Genomic DNA, 19,100 nt, shown 5'->3' with positions numbered 1-19,100 from the left:
TTCATTCTCTATTTTACTGCTACATTTGGCCATTATAAATATGACAGAAGATTATAGATTTCTGATAATGTTTTCTTCACTTTAAAATACTCAACAAGTCCATATAGTTTATTAACTTCAGCAGCAAAGGTTAAGAAAAATATCCTAAAATAGTATTTCTGAAGAACTTCAAAGCCTAAATATGTCACCATGATGAAATTTTTTGCTAATATAATTTATCATAATGAAATAATATGAAAATATGAATAAAATGATAAAGGAAAAAGAAAATGATTTGCTTTACTGTTAATGTAATGAAAAGGGAAGTATTTAATGTTCAAAGATTCATAATCAACAGCTGCAAGGAAAAGTGTACATAGCACAAATTAATAACTCAGAAATCATAATATGTAATCCATGAATCTAACTCCATTCTAGTTTTATACCTACGTAACTAATATACAAAATAAAAAATAGCAACACAATAACCTGAAACACGTCTCACCCTAGGCAGGTCATTTTCAATACACCATTGCTTGCTTCATAAGATTGAATTTTCACAGCACATTAGAAAATATTTTAAGTCTACAACATGAGTTAAAATGGATTGGTTTTGCATTTTAGACATTGGAACACCACCACATCAACATGGCACAAAAAGTATTATTTTTCTCAGACAGCATACGAATAGATGTATAAATATAGCTTTCCTTGATTTTTCATGAAAAATATTAATGATACATGAGGGTAAAGTGAAAATTTTCTGAAAAAAATCTGTTTTTATACGTGGGATTTAAATGAATGTTCTGCAATACGCTTCAACGATAGCAACACAAAATTATAATTTGGGGTGAAGTTTTTTATCACATCAAAATAAAAGTCTTTCAAGTATGTACAAGATGCCCCATGGAAGAAAGTGACCCACCTATGCTGAGCTTACCCCGTACAGAGCTATAGCCAAACCTTTCCGGGTAATTGGCAACAAGAGACTAGGTGAAATGCATGAGTGATGAAAAAATGAAAATTTAACACACACACACAATCAACTTTGAAGAACTTATCACCTACAGTTATAATTTCAAATAACTGGTTCCATTAACGTATCCCTAGAGCTACAGATATGGTTGTGTTTATGACATGAAATGATATCTTTGACAAAATGAGAGATGTAGAAGGGCATTCTTGGCCCAATAAAAGATAACTTGAATTGGCCAGAGAAAATTAATAGGCATGACCATGCACCAATATCCCAACTAGGAATAATTTCACCTCAGTGATTGCTATCTTTCATTAAATTCATTTGTTAAGTTCTGTGAGTGTAAAATAACTATTTATGAAAAATTAATACATTTTGGTCTGCTGAAAAATAGTACCACACTAGCACCCAAATGTCTGCTCATCTTCAACTTCACGTAGTCTCATTGTCCCTCTGATACCATCATATCTCACCTCTAGTTTAAATGGTAAAATATGTATGTGACGATAAAAACTTGGATTACTATGAAAAATCAGTTAAATAACGCAATGGAAAAATTCACTGGCCTCATTTATTCTACCATGTTATGTCAATGGTAAAAGCATTCCAATACAATTCATAGGTAATGTGTAAGTGAAAAACACACGCGTTATCAAAAGGTAATAGAATTTAGAAATCAAAAAGGGTTAAGGGCACAGTATTATTATTGTTAGCATACCTTTCACACTCCAATTAGAGTCCAGCCAACTTAGCAGTCCTATGAATGTGTCTATCAAAGTCTATCAAAATTTCAAAATACTTTGTCATGCTTCAATCAAAAAGAAAAAAAAGAAAAGAAAATTCAAAACCACAAATAAACCATGCAACTACTGCCCATGGCCAATGTGTCCACCACCATAATTCTAAGAGTACCTGTACTTTTCCTCTCCATCTTAACTAACTGAGGTTCCCTCTAGGAAGGACCAGGGAAAGTGGCATCTGCACCAGTTATGATACCGAATTGTATTTGGCATGAGTACATCAAATTTTATTGCTGTGAAACTGATGAATAATGTGAAAAAATGATATTATGATGTCATCGATAATGAAAGCACAGAAATGATCCCATCACCATACATAACTATTAAAAAATCCAGTCACCAATGACAATGCATCTCAGTAGGTTCCCTTGTACAATTCATAAATGGCACCCTGCTTTGAGCATACTATGAGAGCAGTTACCTGGTTGCTCTCTGGGGACAACGGTGTATCGTTGGAGATGGTGGGTGGAGTCACCACTGGGCCTTGGGCATGGGATTGGATAGGGGTGTTGGTAACATGGGAGGAAGGCACTGTCATGCCACTCATGCACTGCGCTGGATTCCTCAGTGGCGGCTGCGGTTTCCGGCTGTCAGGCAGTGACCCAACGCACGGGGACCCGTCTTGGGGCCCCGTGTTTACCTTGGATGCCAGCAGACTCTTGATGCGTGATGAGGACGAAGAGCAGCTCCCACTGCTTGATGAGGCTGTAGGGGTACCCACAGAAGAAGAGGGGAGGGTGGGGCTCGAAGGAGCAGGCGAGAGAGGAGAAGGGGAGGGGGAGGTGGGCGGGTGCGGGATCGCCTGCGTTGAGGAAGAGATGGAAGGGGAGGTGGCAGAGGGTGGGTGGGCTGGGGGTGGGGGAGAGTTTCTGGGTCCTGTTGTGCTGCCAAGCAGAGCCTGAGTAAGGTGTGGGTGAGCCAACACCTGCACCCAACAAGGAAACGCCAGGGTTCGGAGAGGGTAGAGGAGAGGTGAGGATTTTTCAGCTCAGAACATGAAGCACAGAAATAAATGGTATTTTAAGAGTTTCAAATGATTCAAAGAGAAACTAAATCATAAGTGATACGACAGCATAGACATAAACAGTGGTTAACAGATAAACCAAGCACAAAACTGCTATAGTAATTACTTCCTCTAAAAGATTACTTATGAGAGAATGAGGCATGAATTGGAAAGTATAAAAATAAAAAAATAAACTACATAACAAAACTGCACAGCTTTCTAAAGTATATCTTCAAAGACATGTGTTTATGGATAACATAAAATTTGCAAATTCAAACGTAAAAACTTTAGTCAACTTCTGTTGAAATGAATAAACTTAAAATTAATTATACAGTAATTCAGCAACCAAATCAAAGTAATGTTGACAAAAAAGTCGAATCAGCTATAATGGAAGCTTAAGAAATTCTAAAAATGAACCATTTCAAACCATTTCGCTGAGAGGGAAAAGTTCTGGCATTGTAGCTTTAGCACACTGACTGTGGAGCAAATCTGCATCATCAGTCAGCAGCAAACAACGTCAATCAAGGGGTTGAGTCACTTTTATTTTAAAATGTATGATGTTATTTATTAAAACATAAATTTGAAGCAAAGGCAACATCAGGTGATACTTTCCACACATGCAATCCCATTAAGCCCATTAAAAAGAAAAAATTCAGAATTATTAGGTTGGTTACTACACAAAGACCAGTCCATCACCATTATCTACTTGAAAATTTAGTTTGAATAACAAATACATAATCAAATGTATCCTCATCAAAAGTGATTGAGGAAAGACTACTATCATTCTCTGAACTTTAAGAGATTGCCAAAGATAATTAATTTATAGCAGCGAAATGGTTAAGGTTCAAAGGTCCTCATGAATACATTATAGTGAGTAATTTTAAATAGCGATAGAGAGTAGGCTGCTAAAGTAAAATATTGACTGAGGAGAAGGATTCTCCATTTTCCCGGGAAGAGCAGTCCTTTCAGGCTTTCCACAGGGTTATTGAAGCCAGAACTGCTGAACTTTTCATAGCTAACTCAGTAATAATCTTCACAGCATTGATTCTCTCTAATGCTCTGAAGACAATGGGTGAGGTAACTCAGTTAATTCTGGCAGTAGCCACTTCCCTGACCTGGCAGAAAGCTTGAGTATAAGCAATCACTGAGAAACTATGCTGACACATCATCTTTGAAACACTTGCTAAAAAGCTATTGCCAAATGATAATACCAAAATAAGATGCAAATAATAATTAACTAGATGACATGAGGCATACAAATACAAATCTTTCCTTATCAAATGTTAAACACATTAAATTCTAGAGTAAAATAATCCAAAGCAGGGAGGCACACACTAACTCCCAAATATTCTATTACTGTATTCCGTTAAACAATTCTTACAGTGATACAATTTTTATTTCTCATTCAAATGTTTTAAAGGGCTTCATGGAAATACTTTACAACACCAGCCATCTTGTCAGAAAAGAAAGATACGAAAATCTTTCTGTTTCATCACAAAAAAATGATGTATCTTTTCATAGTAAGTTGTGGTTGTTTTTAGTGACAGGCATTCCATAAAGTTAAATGGATGACTCTTACAATATGACTAAATATTTATCAAGGGGACATTAATTATTGATGGTCACCAGATAAATATGACATTTCTACCATAAACTGAGACCTAAAACAAAGAGGAATAGAGTTTGAACTTTTCTACACACAGCAGCAACCTCATATTAATAAAGGAGATCCTCAGGTATTGAACTGACAAATGGAATTGAAGAAATATGAATTGATGAATGGTAAGCCACGAACCTAATGGAAACTGATAAATTTCCTATAGTTAAATGTTCCTTTCCATGAGGCTATTTGTTGCATGTCCCAAGTGTGAACTGACCCCAGAAACAAATTTAGAAATTTAAAAACTCAAAGGTCTGAGGCCATCCATTGATAGTTGTCACTCCAGGGTGAAGACGATAAGACAAGTGAATTGGTAGGTTAGCAGTGAATGAATTAAAAGATTACTTACTCATGAAAAGATATCCAATCAGAAATAAAAATTAATAAAAAAATACTGATCCCTAGCAATGTTGACGTCAGTATGCATAACCTACTTCATAAAATGTTCTCAGGATTGCCACCGGGTCAGCAACCGCCAACGTTTCAATTTCCAACTTGGCCATCGAAATGTCGGCAGTTATGCAGTTCCTGACCCAGTGGCCATCCCGAGAACATTTTACAAAGTCTATTCGCCGTGAAAGCACTAAATCTTTCTTCACAACCTACTTCTTAGGAGAATTTGAAGAACAGACCAAACTGACTATCTTCTCAACTTCCCTCACTAAAATCTAAAAATTTAGTAAGGGAAAAATTTGAAATCAAAGAATCTTTAGCGAATTTGCTAGCAAATAGTTAATTAATATGCAAACAAATGACGGCTGTTGGGAGTGTTCATGAGCATGCATGCCCCTCTACCAGGACTGTGAAAACAATAACATACGTACCTGGCTTTTACTCTCCCCTTTGGGGGTCTTGGGTGGAGCACTCAGCTGTGCCTTGAGGATTGGAGAGCAAGGGGCATTACCAGGGGTGGGAGAGCTAGAGGGTGTTGGGGAGGACACCAAGGGAGGAGACACTGTGCTGTCTGGTTGGTGTGGAAGTTGTTGTGGCTGTTGCTGGATTTGGTGCTGCATGGGAGGGACCTGTTTCCTGAGTAGCTGTTGTGACTGTGCCAGGTGCATTGGGGGTGGATTTGCATGAGGGGTTGGGGTTGCATGGGATGGCATAGGGGGAGCCACGCCAGGAGATGGAGCAAATCTCGAGAGGGCATTTGCTCGCACCTTGATACCCTCGTAGCAATACTCCGTTGACCCTGAAGGTGATGTCCTCTGGACTGGACCCACAGTAGCACCAAAAATAGACCTGCGAGAGACAAAAAAATCACATTGGTACCAATGGTAAAATTCAATGATGTCAACTTCAGCAGAGTATCAATAACTTTGATCATTTGTTACTTTGATTATGTATTTGTTACTAGTTCAGGGGGTCTATTCTCTAACTCGAAGCTCCCGTCGTGGTAGCTTCGAACTAGCTACCAGAATTGGCTACCAACCTTATTCTCTAACAGGGAGTAGCTTTCTCAGACCGAGAATTTCTGGTAGCTTTCTCAGACCGGATATGGGGTATGAGAAATATTTCGTGCGAACTCAGATTTTACTCTTAGAACCAATGAAATCGCTCGTTTCATTTCGTAACCTGACGGAAAATCATAATGTAGTCGTTCTCGGCTGACTTTTTCTTCTAGTTGAAATTAATGTGCTTTGTAAATTACGAAATGCTGAGTGCCTTCAGCTTTCATAATAATAGAAATACGAATAATAATAGAAATACGTAGAAATAATTATATTTGGCTAAGCGGCTTTTATATCAATTCAATAGTTTCGATCGATGCAGCAGTTTATGTCACGATTGATAATCATGTAGGCCATGTAAATATAATGAAGAGAAAATGTTAGTAAACTACCAACACATTAAACCAATGCTATCACATTGTCGTTCTAATTCCCGAGAACTTTACACTCAGCGCTCCTTATGCTTTTGCCTGTTTGATGCAAAAATTTTGATGACCAACTGTTTCTGTGCAGAGATTGTTCCTTCTTGCACTGCGAGAGAATATCTCAATAACATGTGCATACGATAAGTGTATATTATTTCGGGAATATCTTCAACAAAGTTAATGGGAAGGTGGAGAAAATTATGTTTGAAAGTTACGTCATTTCACTCAGATTGGCCTAAGCAATCATTTTAGGCTCACAATATGCTTCAAACGATATTTACACAAAACTCTACTGTCGTGCCGTTCTCACGACGGCTAAATTAATATTTAAATGGTTTTATGAATAAGTATTATATGCCAACCGCCAAGCTTGCACTATTGCAAGCGAGGGCGATTCATTAGAACTTGACCATCATTATGAAAAAACAACCTATTAAACGTAGTTCCTTCTCCCAATATTAAAGTCATATTATATTATTGTTTTTGTGATGACTTCCTCCGTGGGCTTCTGGAATATCCATGGCTACACTTTCTCAAAATTCAAAACAAATACACCAACTTAACTACCGGCACTGAAATTAAATGCGTATATACGGCCAAAGACACACAAATGAAAGCAGAATGATATCATGAACACATTTATTCATTGGAAGAGCAAAAAAATTATTAATAACTATCATGAAACACCTTAGATTGCATTATAACACAATAATATATCCACCTCTCTACGGTCTGCATCTATGTAACACTAAACCCTCTTCACACAATCACTTCACAACAAAGATCGTTGCTAATAATGCACGGTAAAGTTAATCATAAATGTATAAACACTTGCAAAAATAAGACATCCATCTCTGTGCAGTGGATACATTGGCATTGGTAATGATTTCAACGCATCAATTAGTACCGTCACTACAACAGTCTCTCGCAACATCAATAATAATCACTGTTTTCGGGGTTTTTCTTCTCACTAGTAATGACTTCATGCAAAATAAGATTTCACGTGATATAAAATGATTGAAAGCAACATTTTTCTTCTCCAAATAATGAAATCAACTAGTTAACGCGATCGATAGTTCACTCCGAAACATATATGTTTAGTCACGAAATTTGTCACTCATGCCCACTACTTTGCATAATTTACGCAGCATTCCCGACCTCATTAAAGAAAATAATTACGCAAAACAACAAAAATAGTCAACACATTTCTTGTTTACACTCAATCGCAAGCCGTGTCAAGAAAGACTGATGGGATAGAACAAAAGATTAGCGACACGCGCCACTTGGTTCACGGCGGTTCATAGGAATTCCCAAGGCCCTATGGGAATTCCCTATGTATTTTGATGGTAGCTAGCTGAAGCGCGGGGTTCGAGGGCGCGCTTCGCGAAGCTACCGTGGTAGCTAGTTTGAAGCTACGGAAGTAGCTTCAAATCCCATAGAGAATAAGGGTTGGAGCCTAATAAGCTACCGGTAGCTTCTGCAAGCTCCCTTCGCCGGAGCTTCAGCGTTAGAGAATACAAGTGGTAGCAAGTAGCTTAATTAAGCATCTTTCCACCAGAAAGCTACCGCGCTTCGAGTTAGAGAATAGACCCCCTGATATCAAAATGTCTAAAAAATTTAAGAAAAATAAAAATGGCTTTTTGATGTTTTAAACATAATGAAACTACTGTAAAAGTAAATCATTTTAGTACTGTAGTTATAATTAAATCTGATACAAAAAGCCAGGAATTAAAACTAGAATAAGTACATAAATACACACATAATTTTGAGTAATATGGATAAGTCCATGATATATCAGCCTCTGATCACAATGTGATGAGAATACATTGAGAACAAACAAACTCAATGAGTTTTTCACTTACTGATTGGCTTTGACATTTTCCAAACAATATTACCCACAAGCTTTGGCCTCAAAACAATCATTTAAATCTGATCAAAAGTTTTATAGTTCCTATGATTTTTTTAAATATAACAAGTTGGCACAAGATTAAAAATACTTGAATATTGTAACTTACCGCACACATCGTGGAAACTGCAAGGCAGACACAACACCACGACGACCTATTTTAGCACAAGAAGCTAAGTATTGTCGATACAAGTCAGCCTGCTCAACAGAGGATCCAGAAGCCTGATCGTAAGTTGCCCTAATCCAGGCCAGTGCAAACTGCTCGTTCTCTTGGGCCATCTGCTGTTGATGCTGCTGGTGGATGTTGCTTGGAGTTCCCACAACCACACCCTGATGATGATGGATCATTGTGTGTGGACTTGGCTGTGTTGTATGCAGCTGCTGTGGATGGTGCATCATATGAGGGTGGTGATGGTGCGGGTGATGAGGGACACTGGCCATGTGACCTGGGGTCGTCAGGGGAGCTGTGGCACCAGCTGGACTGGTGGATGATGCAATGTTCATCCCAGCACCAAATTGGTGCTGAGCAGCATTGAGATTGACAGGTGTAGCAACTGCTGGCTGAGGTGCCCCAATCAAGGACCCTTTATCAAAATCAGAAAATCAAAATTATTCCCAGTTAATAAGCATGATTCCACGACGTTTGCATACTTCTGAATACCAAGTACAGTCCCAGACAAAATAAGAACCACTTGGGGTACTCTTGAAAGCTCTGCTAGAGTCCCAATTTTATAGCACCACATCTCGAACCTTCTCTTTGGAAGGTTCACTCATAGTGGTCCTGTCCCAAACTGGAAGCATTCACAAGGAAAGGGTTTGCTGGAGGTATAAAAATATCCAGAGAAAATCTTTGAAATTTGTCTTGGTGAAAAGGACATGATGAAGAAGGCTTTGGTAAAATTTTGGAATCATGAGCACCTTTTTTATGCAGAATTCCTCTCAAAGGACTCCTTACCATTTTTGCATTATGCACACTTGTAATCTTGAATCTACCAATGAAGTTAATCAGTTATTTTTCCTTGTGGTATGGAGTAAATTACACATTCATAGAATAACTTCATGCAAGAACATGCATTTACTAGGATTTATTTATGATGCTAACTATGTGCAAAGATGGTAGATGAAAACAATCACTGGAATAATAAAACCTCAGAATATTATGAAATTCAGGAGTTATCACATATTTTGGGCTTGAAATTTTATCAAACTGAAAATTTACTCGATCACTGAATCACAAGATCAACTTTTATGAAGTTCCCTATTTGTTCTATAACTTGTTATGTCTCTATTCTTTCTTGTAAGGATAATTTTCTGCCTTTCATTTTCTCTAATTAATTTTTCCAGGAGGTAATGGTTGTATGGACCGACCTGCAGTCAGCAAGTAGCTACACACCTGACCCTCGCTATCCCTTTACTCAAACCTTCCAAGACAATCGGCTCCAAACAGGGAGTTAGGACCATAGAAACGTGACAACCTCCACTATAATTTTTACATTTTAGAATTCACTCTGTAGCAAATAATCATGACTGTCATCATTATCCTTTTTCAATGGAGATACCATTGTTTTTTTCCTCAACTTTCCACAGTTAATATTAGAAATTAAACATATTATGAGAGCTTAAAAATTATAGCAAAAGAATCTGAAACTCAAAGACAAGTGTTCATATTAACTTCCCTTATACTTGAGTCTAGACCCACCTCACTCAGCCACACCTTCTTCTGAGAAGAGCCATTTATTTGCCCTAGTGGAATGCAGCATGGTGCGAGAGAGGTTGGCACAGAGATGTTACTTCCTCTGACCTACACCTCTCGGGTTAAGTTCAACTTTTCTCCACACGAGGGTGGTTCATTTTTTTCTCTGAGACTATGTACAACAAATTTTAATTTTGAGAAAATATTTAAATTTGATAAATAGCATTCTCAAAATTCACAGGCCAATGGAATGAAATAAATTATGGTTCTTATTATAATTAAATAAGTAAATTGGAAAAAAGTCATCATCATAACCCCACAAACTCCCATACTTTCTAGCCATTGAAATTTTAATAATAATGAGCAGCCTTTAAAATGCAATAAAATGGCTATGTATTCCACAATGGGTAAGGCTTCTAAACATAAAATAATCACAAAAAAAATACAATTTTACACTGTTAAAGGGAAAAGGTCTGGATAATGCATAGTTTTTGGATGATCTGTAATTGATGTCACTAATGAAAGAAAGTTCATGAGCCTACAACCATTTTTCTTTCAATCATAACGAATGCAAGGGTTGAGATAGAAAATAACTTTTAAGAATGTACAATAAACTTGGAAAAAAATATAGAAAAACATGACCACTTACTTTGAGCAATTTGCGGGTGTCTTTGAATGACAGGGGCTGGACGGAAAGGTATATTATTAGCAATCATTGGAGACATTGTAGTCAACGTGGCAGCAGGACCATGGGGAATAGTAGGATTTACAGTAGGTATAGGAGCTGTTCCAGATACAGTTTCCACGACACGCATGAGGATGCAAGCTTTAGGGCCATAACTTTGAGCCTAAAATGAAAAATAAGAAAATCAAAATATGCACATGATTTTTTAAATTAGCGATAACAGGAAACATTCAATTCAGCAGCTTCAAATATCTCTTCCATTGCAAAGTCAACGCGCACTTATGTAAACAGATATCATACTTAAAGCTAAATATTAACAGATGCCATAAAGCGCAAGTTATCAATTATTTACAAATTAACAAATCATGTTACATGCAAAAAAATAATTATAAAAGGAAGTTATCAAATATTTTCCAACTTACCTCTACTGTAATTAAAGACACCAAGGTATCAATGGCTCCATGTACTCTCACAATGGCATTGCAAGAACGTTCACCAAGGGATGTCAAGGAGTACAGACATTCCAAGGTGTACACTAATAACATTATGTCATGGAGCGTCAGGAACATACAGATTTGATCATAAACCTACGAAAAATAGATTAATGGAATAAAATTATCAAAAAAAAGTCTAAAAGAATGCAAGTTATTGTGACGGTAACTTCACTATAGAATTCCAATCAATTTTTTAACTGGCTGTACAACTTAATCATCACACAAGTGTTATCAACATTGAACCATAAAAGTGATAATATTCCTTAAACTTTATTTCATAAAATTCTATGGCTCTACATTCACAGCATTACTTATGACTAAAATAAAGTCACATTAATGGAATAACTTTTAAGGAAAGAATTCAAGTAACTCTGAAAGTTTGAAGACATTGAACAGCATAATTATTCAATATGAATCATATTTTTCTTGATACATAATAAAGAAAACCCTTATTCAATCAACTATGTGTTACTGTAATCCCAATTCGTAATTTACCCTCATGAAATCAAACCCATACCTATCAATCTCCAAAAATAAATTTTTTTAACACACTGATTTGAGTGTGTATATAATTAAAACTATCATAGCATTGAAGCCTCATTTAAATGGATTCATGTTATGAAAAATATCCTTAAAAATATGGGAATGGAAATGTAAATGTCTGGAGCTATAAACAATATTATCTTCACAATTAATATTACCTTTTGATCAAGACACCTCAGCATTATATCTTCATTCTCATCATTTTGACTCAATTTATTAAGTATTTCTAAACATGAGAGAACAGTAAAACGATCCGGTGAAGCAAGCCCCTTAGTCAATGTTGCAATGAGCATTGCTGCTAGTTGATCTGAAACCGGATCTTCAATTCCCACATCAGCAGCTATGTTCCCTAATGCATCAAAACCCATTTGGCAAAGGCAATTCCACTTGGATTGTGCACAAAGTAGGAGAAACCTGAAATGAAGAAGAAAATTAACACATAGCTCATGCATGACAGCAATACATCATTCTTAATCAACGAGAAAGTTCCTCCAGAATGAAGAGAGTGAGCCCTACCGACTCGAAGAAAAAGCAAGACGTTGACAGCACCATAACATGTTTAACAATATTCCAAGATACATGGAATTGAAGAACAGAGTTACCGTATTCCTCTGAATATAGTCCCCCTCTGCTTATAGGCCCCAGCCCTTAATTTTGAGGCTTGATTTTCGGGAAAAAATTTAAAAAATGGATTTGAATATAGTACCCCCCTTAACTTTTATCATGGGCATTTTTGGAAAAAAAGGAGGGACTATATTCAGACATATACAGTATTCATTATGAATAATATTTTTCTTGAAAATTGATTTTAAAATAATTGACACCAATTTACTATCATGAAATCAAGCATATACCTTAAAATTTCCTTATAATAACAAGTTTTAAGATCTTTTTATTGTTACTGACTATAATTTCAACTGAGCAATGAACACCAATTGCATTTTCTCCAATCATTGCTCTTCACCAAGGAAAGTTGATCACCACGCTAAAAATAGCTCATTTTTGAGAGTAAACTAATCTATTTACAGTTTTAATATTACCACAATGAATTTGAGCCGTTTTAAAATACCTGGGAGGCCACTAAGTTTCAATTTTGCATTTCATGGCATTTCCTGGAACAGTATGACATTTTCACTGATTGTCATACTGTAATAGTGTATAAAGGTATGAATGAGTTTCATCTTCATAACCACAAGACAGGAAAAACATTTATTTAATTAATATGCAAGTTAGAGGTGCCAAACTTTCTGAAAGAAAGCTAAGTTCACATCCAAAATTGACTGTTAACTGTATTTTTATCTTACAAATATGTAACTTCTTTTCAGCCTTGTTCATGTATTCAAGTTATGCTAGCATAAAAATGGAAAATAACTAATGTGTACTATCACTTATCCATTACTGGCTTATCCATTTACACAACAGCACAACAAGTGAGCACCATTTATTAAGCCAAAGACATTCATTCACAAGTGAGCACCACACTGGACTAAAAAAGCTTGTAGTCTCAAGTTTTGGTTAAATAACCACATAACCAAAAGTAAACAGTAAAATTAACAGCAAAATAATTATTGTTGTTCACTTTTATATTGTTAATGATTTTTTCTTCTATCACTGCATTTGAAATCCTTTCATCATAAATGTAAGAAAAACAGTATGGCTTTTAGAGGGTGCTAAAACAAAGTGCCTACTTTGATAACTCATAGAACTGCAACCAAATTGAAACAATAGTTAATATAAACACCTTTACCATCCAAATTATCAGGTTAAATGTTGTAACCTTTTTGAAATAAAAAGTTAACAATTTTGTAAAACCTGCACATTCTTTGCCTTTGTGCAATTTTTGGGACCTTTAAAATAATTAAATAACAAGACTGTGGAGTTGTTAAACTTTATACAAAGTATAGTTGTAATCTATTTGACCCTACAATCTCTAATGTGTAACTGCCTAAAGCATCAGAGAGTATACATGCCAAAATGAGGAAATTCATCGTGAGAAAAATGAGTTTCCATGGAATGCGACCCTTCTGTACTAATAGTACACAATACTTGTCGAGTTGCACATACATCTACATAAAAAATCATTTTTCAAGAAAATTGCTATCAGTTGAAAGACTAGAGAGTTATTCTAAGCTCCAACTCTTAAGTCAATTCTGTTCTGGAGTATACAGTTCTTGAGCATTCATTGATACTAAATCACCTCATACATTTCTTTCAAGCAATACAAAAAATACACTGCTTAGCAGAGCAATCATAAGGGTGCATAAATTACAACAGCCACATTTATTTGTGAATACTGGTCACTCACTCAAAGATTCAACTTAAGGTTAGTACAGATTAAGTAGATCAGTGAGGGTAGAGCTCATCCCAAACTAGCCCACAGGCATGTGAATTACACACATTCAGGGCTAATTCATTTCCCTGGGCCACCTAATACTTCAAGGATTTTATTTGGGGGTGTCTGAAGGCTTCACCCAGGCTTTGAACCCTGGATCCCTTGATCTGAAGCCAAATGCTCAACCCACTACGCTACAACACTCGCTGTGATACTACTGAATAATGACACTACATCATTTAATGAGAGAGTACACAAGAAACATGGCATTTTTGATTGCTCTCTTAGTCCCATGTATGTATTTGTTTACCTGGTATTCATTCAAACTAGCAAGATCCATGATTTCAAAGAAAAAGATAAATATGTACATATGTAGTGGTTAGACCACTCAACTCTAATCCAAATTTTTACATACACCCTACTGCGATGCAATCTGTGGTTTCTATGTCAATTTAGCACCAGTGTGAAAATCATCTATTTCCAGTTTATTCTTTATAAAGGAAACGTTTATTTTCATACCTAATTTTGGGAATATAACAATTGGCTGACTTCCCTTCACAAGAGATGTTTGAAGACAAAATATTGCTAGAAGCAAAGTTACAATGTGACATCATTTTGTCACTGGTAAGAGAATTTCACATGGATTATTGCTGTTATTTTTTTATGAAAAAGTTAACAGTTATGATGCTTCAGTAAGTTCCATTCAATTGATACAAATACTTTAATACCCATTTTCCGAGCAAAACTTCAGGCATCTCTACCCAGTTACCAACTTAGACTAGGAGATTTATTAAGTACCTACACATTTTTACTACCTCTGAATGTAATTAGAGTTTTGGAGGAATAGAGACTTGAGAATCATGCTACTCCCTATGAGTACATGAATTTCCATCATCTGTGAAGTTGAAATTAGGTAAGAATGAACTTTCATACACACATAATTTATCAATTATTTTCAGCGAACACTGCTTTTTTGTTCCCTATTTACTTTTTTGTTCCCATGTTTCATGCATTCATGAATCCGAGAGATTTCCTAAAAATTGTATTTAAGGCTTAAGAAATTTTTTTGTTATCATCTCACTTATTATTCTAGGGTGGTAAATGCTGATGAGCTTGGCAGAAAAATCACAAATAAGCAACAAATTCTATCTATTTCAGCTATAATTCATCTACAGGCTTGATACAACACAAGTAACAAGCGCAGATGAAGCACAAAGAGCATTGCTGATTTAAAAATAAACTCCCTCAGACCCCTGACACATGCATATATAGCTTTAATAAAAGACTTTCCACTTCCAGGAATGCTAGGTTACTTTCCCGCTAACCTCACACTAAAAAAACTCCCATTAAACTATACCCATTCAAATCGAAATCTTTTCCATAGCTGCCAAAAAAGAGACAATCCTGTGACAAGAAATGAAGATGAGAATACATGACCACCCTCCTTGTTGTGCCCTCCTTGCCCAAAAACAAACTAAGTTCATAAGTTTCGTCACCAAAATTAATGGGTAATAAACAACATATGATTGCAATGATGAAATAAACATAGCTAAGGGTCATATCAACTGAATCAAGGCATGCAAGCCACTAGCTTGTATTTCTACAAATTTTGGTACATATGGTTGATCTACATGTATAGCGACTGCTTTCGAATTTCAGTCCTCCATCTTAAGCCATTCCAAAACAAGAGCAACCTGATTTTCTGCATAAAATATTTTTAAATGCATTCCCAGAAGTCAAAAATTCATTTTATGCATACACTTAGATTTATGCATCCAGCAGAACCAGCAATATCTTTTTACTGGCCACTATGGGTTGATATTTGTTGATTTTTATTTTGAAATATATTGTGCACTATATAAAAAGCAAGGACATTTATAAATAGACAATACATACCATATTGTGAGTAGGGTGCCAAAAATTGATAAATGATACATGTAGCAATTTGTAATCCTAATTACTTTTAGATAATCAATAGTATAACTTTCTATTCCTGCACCAGCAAATAATAGTTTCATTTTGAATAACAATTTATCGCATGTTCAAATGGGAATCATTAGTCAATATGCCATAAAATGGCTTTATTACTAACAGTACTCCTGTCATTTCCCCAAAGATTTCTTAGACTATTACAAAAGAAATTTTTACCATTTCCAATGACAGCACGGTAAAAAACATTACGACACTATAATTATAGTCTATACACCCTAATTTTTAATTTAACTTGTGGATATTTTCCAGAAAGTTTTATTTATATTTTCCAAGCTTAAAAAAACCTTCATTATGTGATTACAATAACTTCGATACTACATATGCATTCTACAGAAAATCGTGTATGAGCAAGAATATTTTCACACCTTTCGTACTTGAATTTTAGTACAAATGAAATAATTTTCAAATACTACCTGAATTCACGACATCCACTGATGCATTTTTTTTAAATATTTTAGGCTAAAAATCTGGAGTAGCTAGTTCTTGAATGGCTTTACATATAGGCCTGAAATTAAAATCTGTCAATATAGATATAAACTAATGGCATGTACCAAATTTCATGCAAATCTAAGTTGTTGGGTTGCATGATCTAGGCTCTAGAGATAGCTAAAAATGAAGTCCTCAACCGCGACTTCATGGCAATAAGAGCACAATAATTGATACCATTTCCATGAGTACCAATATGGTATGGAACAAATTATGCGCCTTTCACTAAGTACATGAAGCTCACTTTCAATTAAGGTACTTAATCAGAAAGAGAAATAACTTCACACTACAGTTCATCTCTGAGCAATGAAAACTTCTCTAATGGCACCTCAAAAAAAGTTTCATAATTATGATATGAAAATTATTTACCACCACACTGTATATACAGCATGAGCAATTCAGTTAACAACTTAATTTCTAAAAATACAGAAATTTGCCTGATTTCAAAAATCAAATTCCTTGTTTGTGATAATAATTAATGCAAGAACTTCCTCAGATATTACCCAACAACTTTTTAAGATATTTTGCTAATGTATGATGAAAACTAATAATATACCAACTTATAGCAGTAAATATCAGTATACTGAAGATGCAAGGTTAATATTTAACTTAGTGGTATTTATACACTACAATAATTAACACGAAAAGGAATAAAATTATAACTCACCTCAGGAATGACGTATTTTTAGCTAGTACCGGGACATTTTCTTCCTCAAAGCTGAGATTCCTCAGTATTGTTGCTATTTGAAGCACCCTTTGTCCAACAAACTCCCCTGTCCCGAGGTTCCTTCCTAAACAAAACAACTCATAGTCAGATTCATCGAGCACAATGTCCCCTATTTTGGTTCGTCTCCTCTGCCGACTGGCAAGGCCCTTCTTCTTCCACTTAGGCTTACTACCAGGTGGTCCGCTGTCCTCACAAACATCCTCTTCCGCCCCCAACACATTCACACAGCCCTCTTCAGTCACGGATTTCTCACCAAGCACCACATTATTCACATCACACACACAATCCCCTATTACCCTATCACAGTTCTTATTCTCCTTCTCCTCAATGGCTCCCTTCACAATCACCTCCACTTTAGATTCCTTCAGAGATTCCTGCACTTCTGTAACCTTAGCCTCACACCCACTCGGAAGACCATCCCCCTTGGCCACAGCTTGGTCTTCCTTCTTCTCAACAACACTCATATTTCCACTAACCTCGCAACCATCCTTAGCCTCTTTTTCACTCTCTCCCTTCCCCTGCACCACATCCTTCTGTTCCTCCACATTCACCCCCTCTTCCTTAACATCCTTCCCAATCTCCACATTCATCCCTTCTTCAACACTCTTTTCTTCCTCCACACTCTTTTCTTCCTCCACACTCTTCCCTTCCTCCATGATCTTCACTTCCTCTACATTCATTTGTTCCTCTACATCCTTCCCTTCCTCCACTTTCTCACTTTCCCCCTTTACACTCTTTTCTTCCTCCACCTCCTTCCCTTTTTCCACATTCATACTTTCCCCCACACTCTTGTCATCCTCCACACTCTTGCTATCCTCCACACTCTTGTCTTCCTCCACACTCTTGTCTTCCTCCACACCCTTTTCTTCCTCCACACCCTTTTCTTCCTCCACACCCTTCCGTTCCTCCACATTCACTCCCACCTCCAAACCCTTTACTTCTGCATCGCATCCACTCGTCCCAATCTCACAATCCTTCATCTCCACATCATCGCACCCGTCCATTGCCTCCGTCCCACCACCCTTCTTCTCATTTCCACACTCACTCTCCTTCGTTTCCACATCAACCTCCATTGCTTGTGCCTCAGCCTCCTCCTTTTTGACCTCATTGTCCACCTTCGGTGCGTCATCACTTTTCACCTGTGTGACGCCACTTTTAGCCTCCGCATCGGTGGTCTCTCTCCTCTCAGTTTCAGCTCCCTTTGTTTCTGCCACATCCTTTTTCTCAGCCTCCACCTCCTTCTTCTCTTCAACAACACACGTTGGGACTGGGATCTTCTCCCTGCCACATGTTAGTGCCCTGTTGATCTGCTCAGCATTTATTGTGCCCTTCACATTAGGATTGGGTGGTTTAGGAGGACTTTGCAGTTTGCTGGAAATGATTCCATCAGTAACTTCCTTATAGCCTTCATCAGCCAAGTCCCAGAAGTCTGGATCATCAATCACATCAGTCCAAAAATCACACATGGAGTGGTTCCTAACTTTGGCATAAGCCTCTGTGAAGACTTCCCGCAGTGATGCTGTGAAAAAACAAGGAACAATTATTTAGCTACATGATCGGATGAAATAAAATATTTTTGAAAACTAACATGAGAGTCAAGTATGCTAACAATGTGATAATTTGAAAATCTCTGGACAGATTCATCAATGTTTAATTCCTTGAGTATTTTTTTGCATTGAATAAAATTTACATAAAAATTACTATGTTTACTCCAAAGAATCAGCATAAGCCACTCACTTTCTTGGTTATCACCTACTTACTGACATTTACATGACATGTACATATACTGAAACTTTTACAAGAAGATAATAATAGAAGTTGTACCTAAAAGAGCATTCATAAGTAGCTTCAGTTGTTGTAAATTCACCACACCATGAATCCAAACTTCCAGAAGGCAAAATTAATGAATTTTAAGAAAATGAATAAGAAACCCAATGAAAGCATTACA

At 36.5% G+C, this 19,100-nt stretch overlaps 1 protein-coding gene across 4 annotated transcripts in view; it reads right to left on the bottom strand.

Moving 5' to 3' along the window:
* The window catches only part of LOC124161958 (AT-rich interactive domain-containing protein 2), a 151,121-nt gene that overhangs the window by 37,121 nt on the left and 94,900 nt on the right, over positions 1 to 19,100 (bottom strand). For 2 of the 4 annotated variants that reach the window (XM_046538235.1, XM_046538236.1), the window contains exons 6-12: positions 17,093 to 18,671; positions 11,774 to 12,029; positions 11,001 to 11,165; positions 10,543 to 10,741; positions 8,310 to 8,784; positions 5,243 to 5,660; positions 2,177 to 2,680 (exon numbers count right to left, since the gene is read on the bottom strand). In XM_046538235.1, coding sequence (XP_046394191.1) covers positions 2,177 to 2,680; positions 5,243 to 5,660; positions 8,310 to 8,784; positions 10,543 to 10,741; positions 11,001 to 11,165; positions 11,774 to 12,029; positions 17,093 to 18,671 — 3,596 coding nt within the window. The remainder of the gene's footprint in view (positions 1 to 2,176; positions 2,681 to 5,242; positions 5,661 to 8,309; positions 8,785 to 10,542; positions 10,742 to 11,000; positions 11,166 to 11,773; positions 12,030 to 17,092; positions 18,672 to 19,100) is intronic. The other 2 variants (XM_046538237.1, XM_046538238.1) reach the window with 2 other exon arrangements.

Source organism: Ischnura elegans, chromosome 7, assembly GCF_921293095.1.
Source record: "Ischnura elegans chromosome 7, ioIscEleg1.1, whole genome shotgun sequence".
NCBI classification, from domain to species: domain Eukaryota; kingdom Metazoa; phylum Arthropoda; class Insecta; order Odonata; family Coenagrionidae; genus Ischnura; species Ischnura elegans.
Note: the sequence above shows the minus strand (reverse complement) of the source record. Positions and strands in the feature narration are given on the sequence as shown.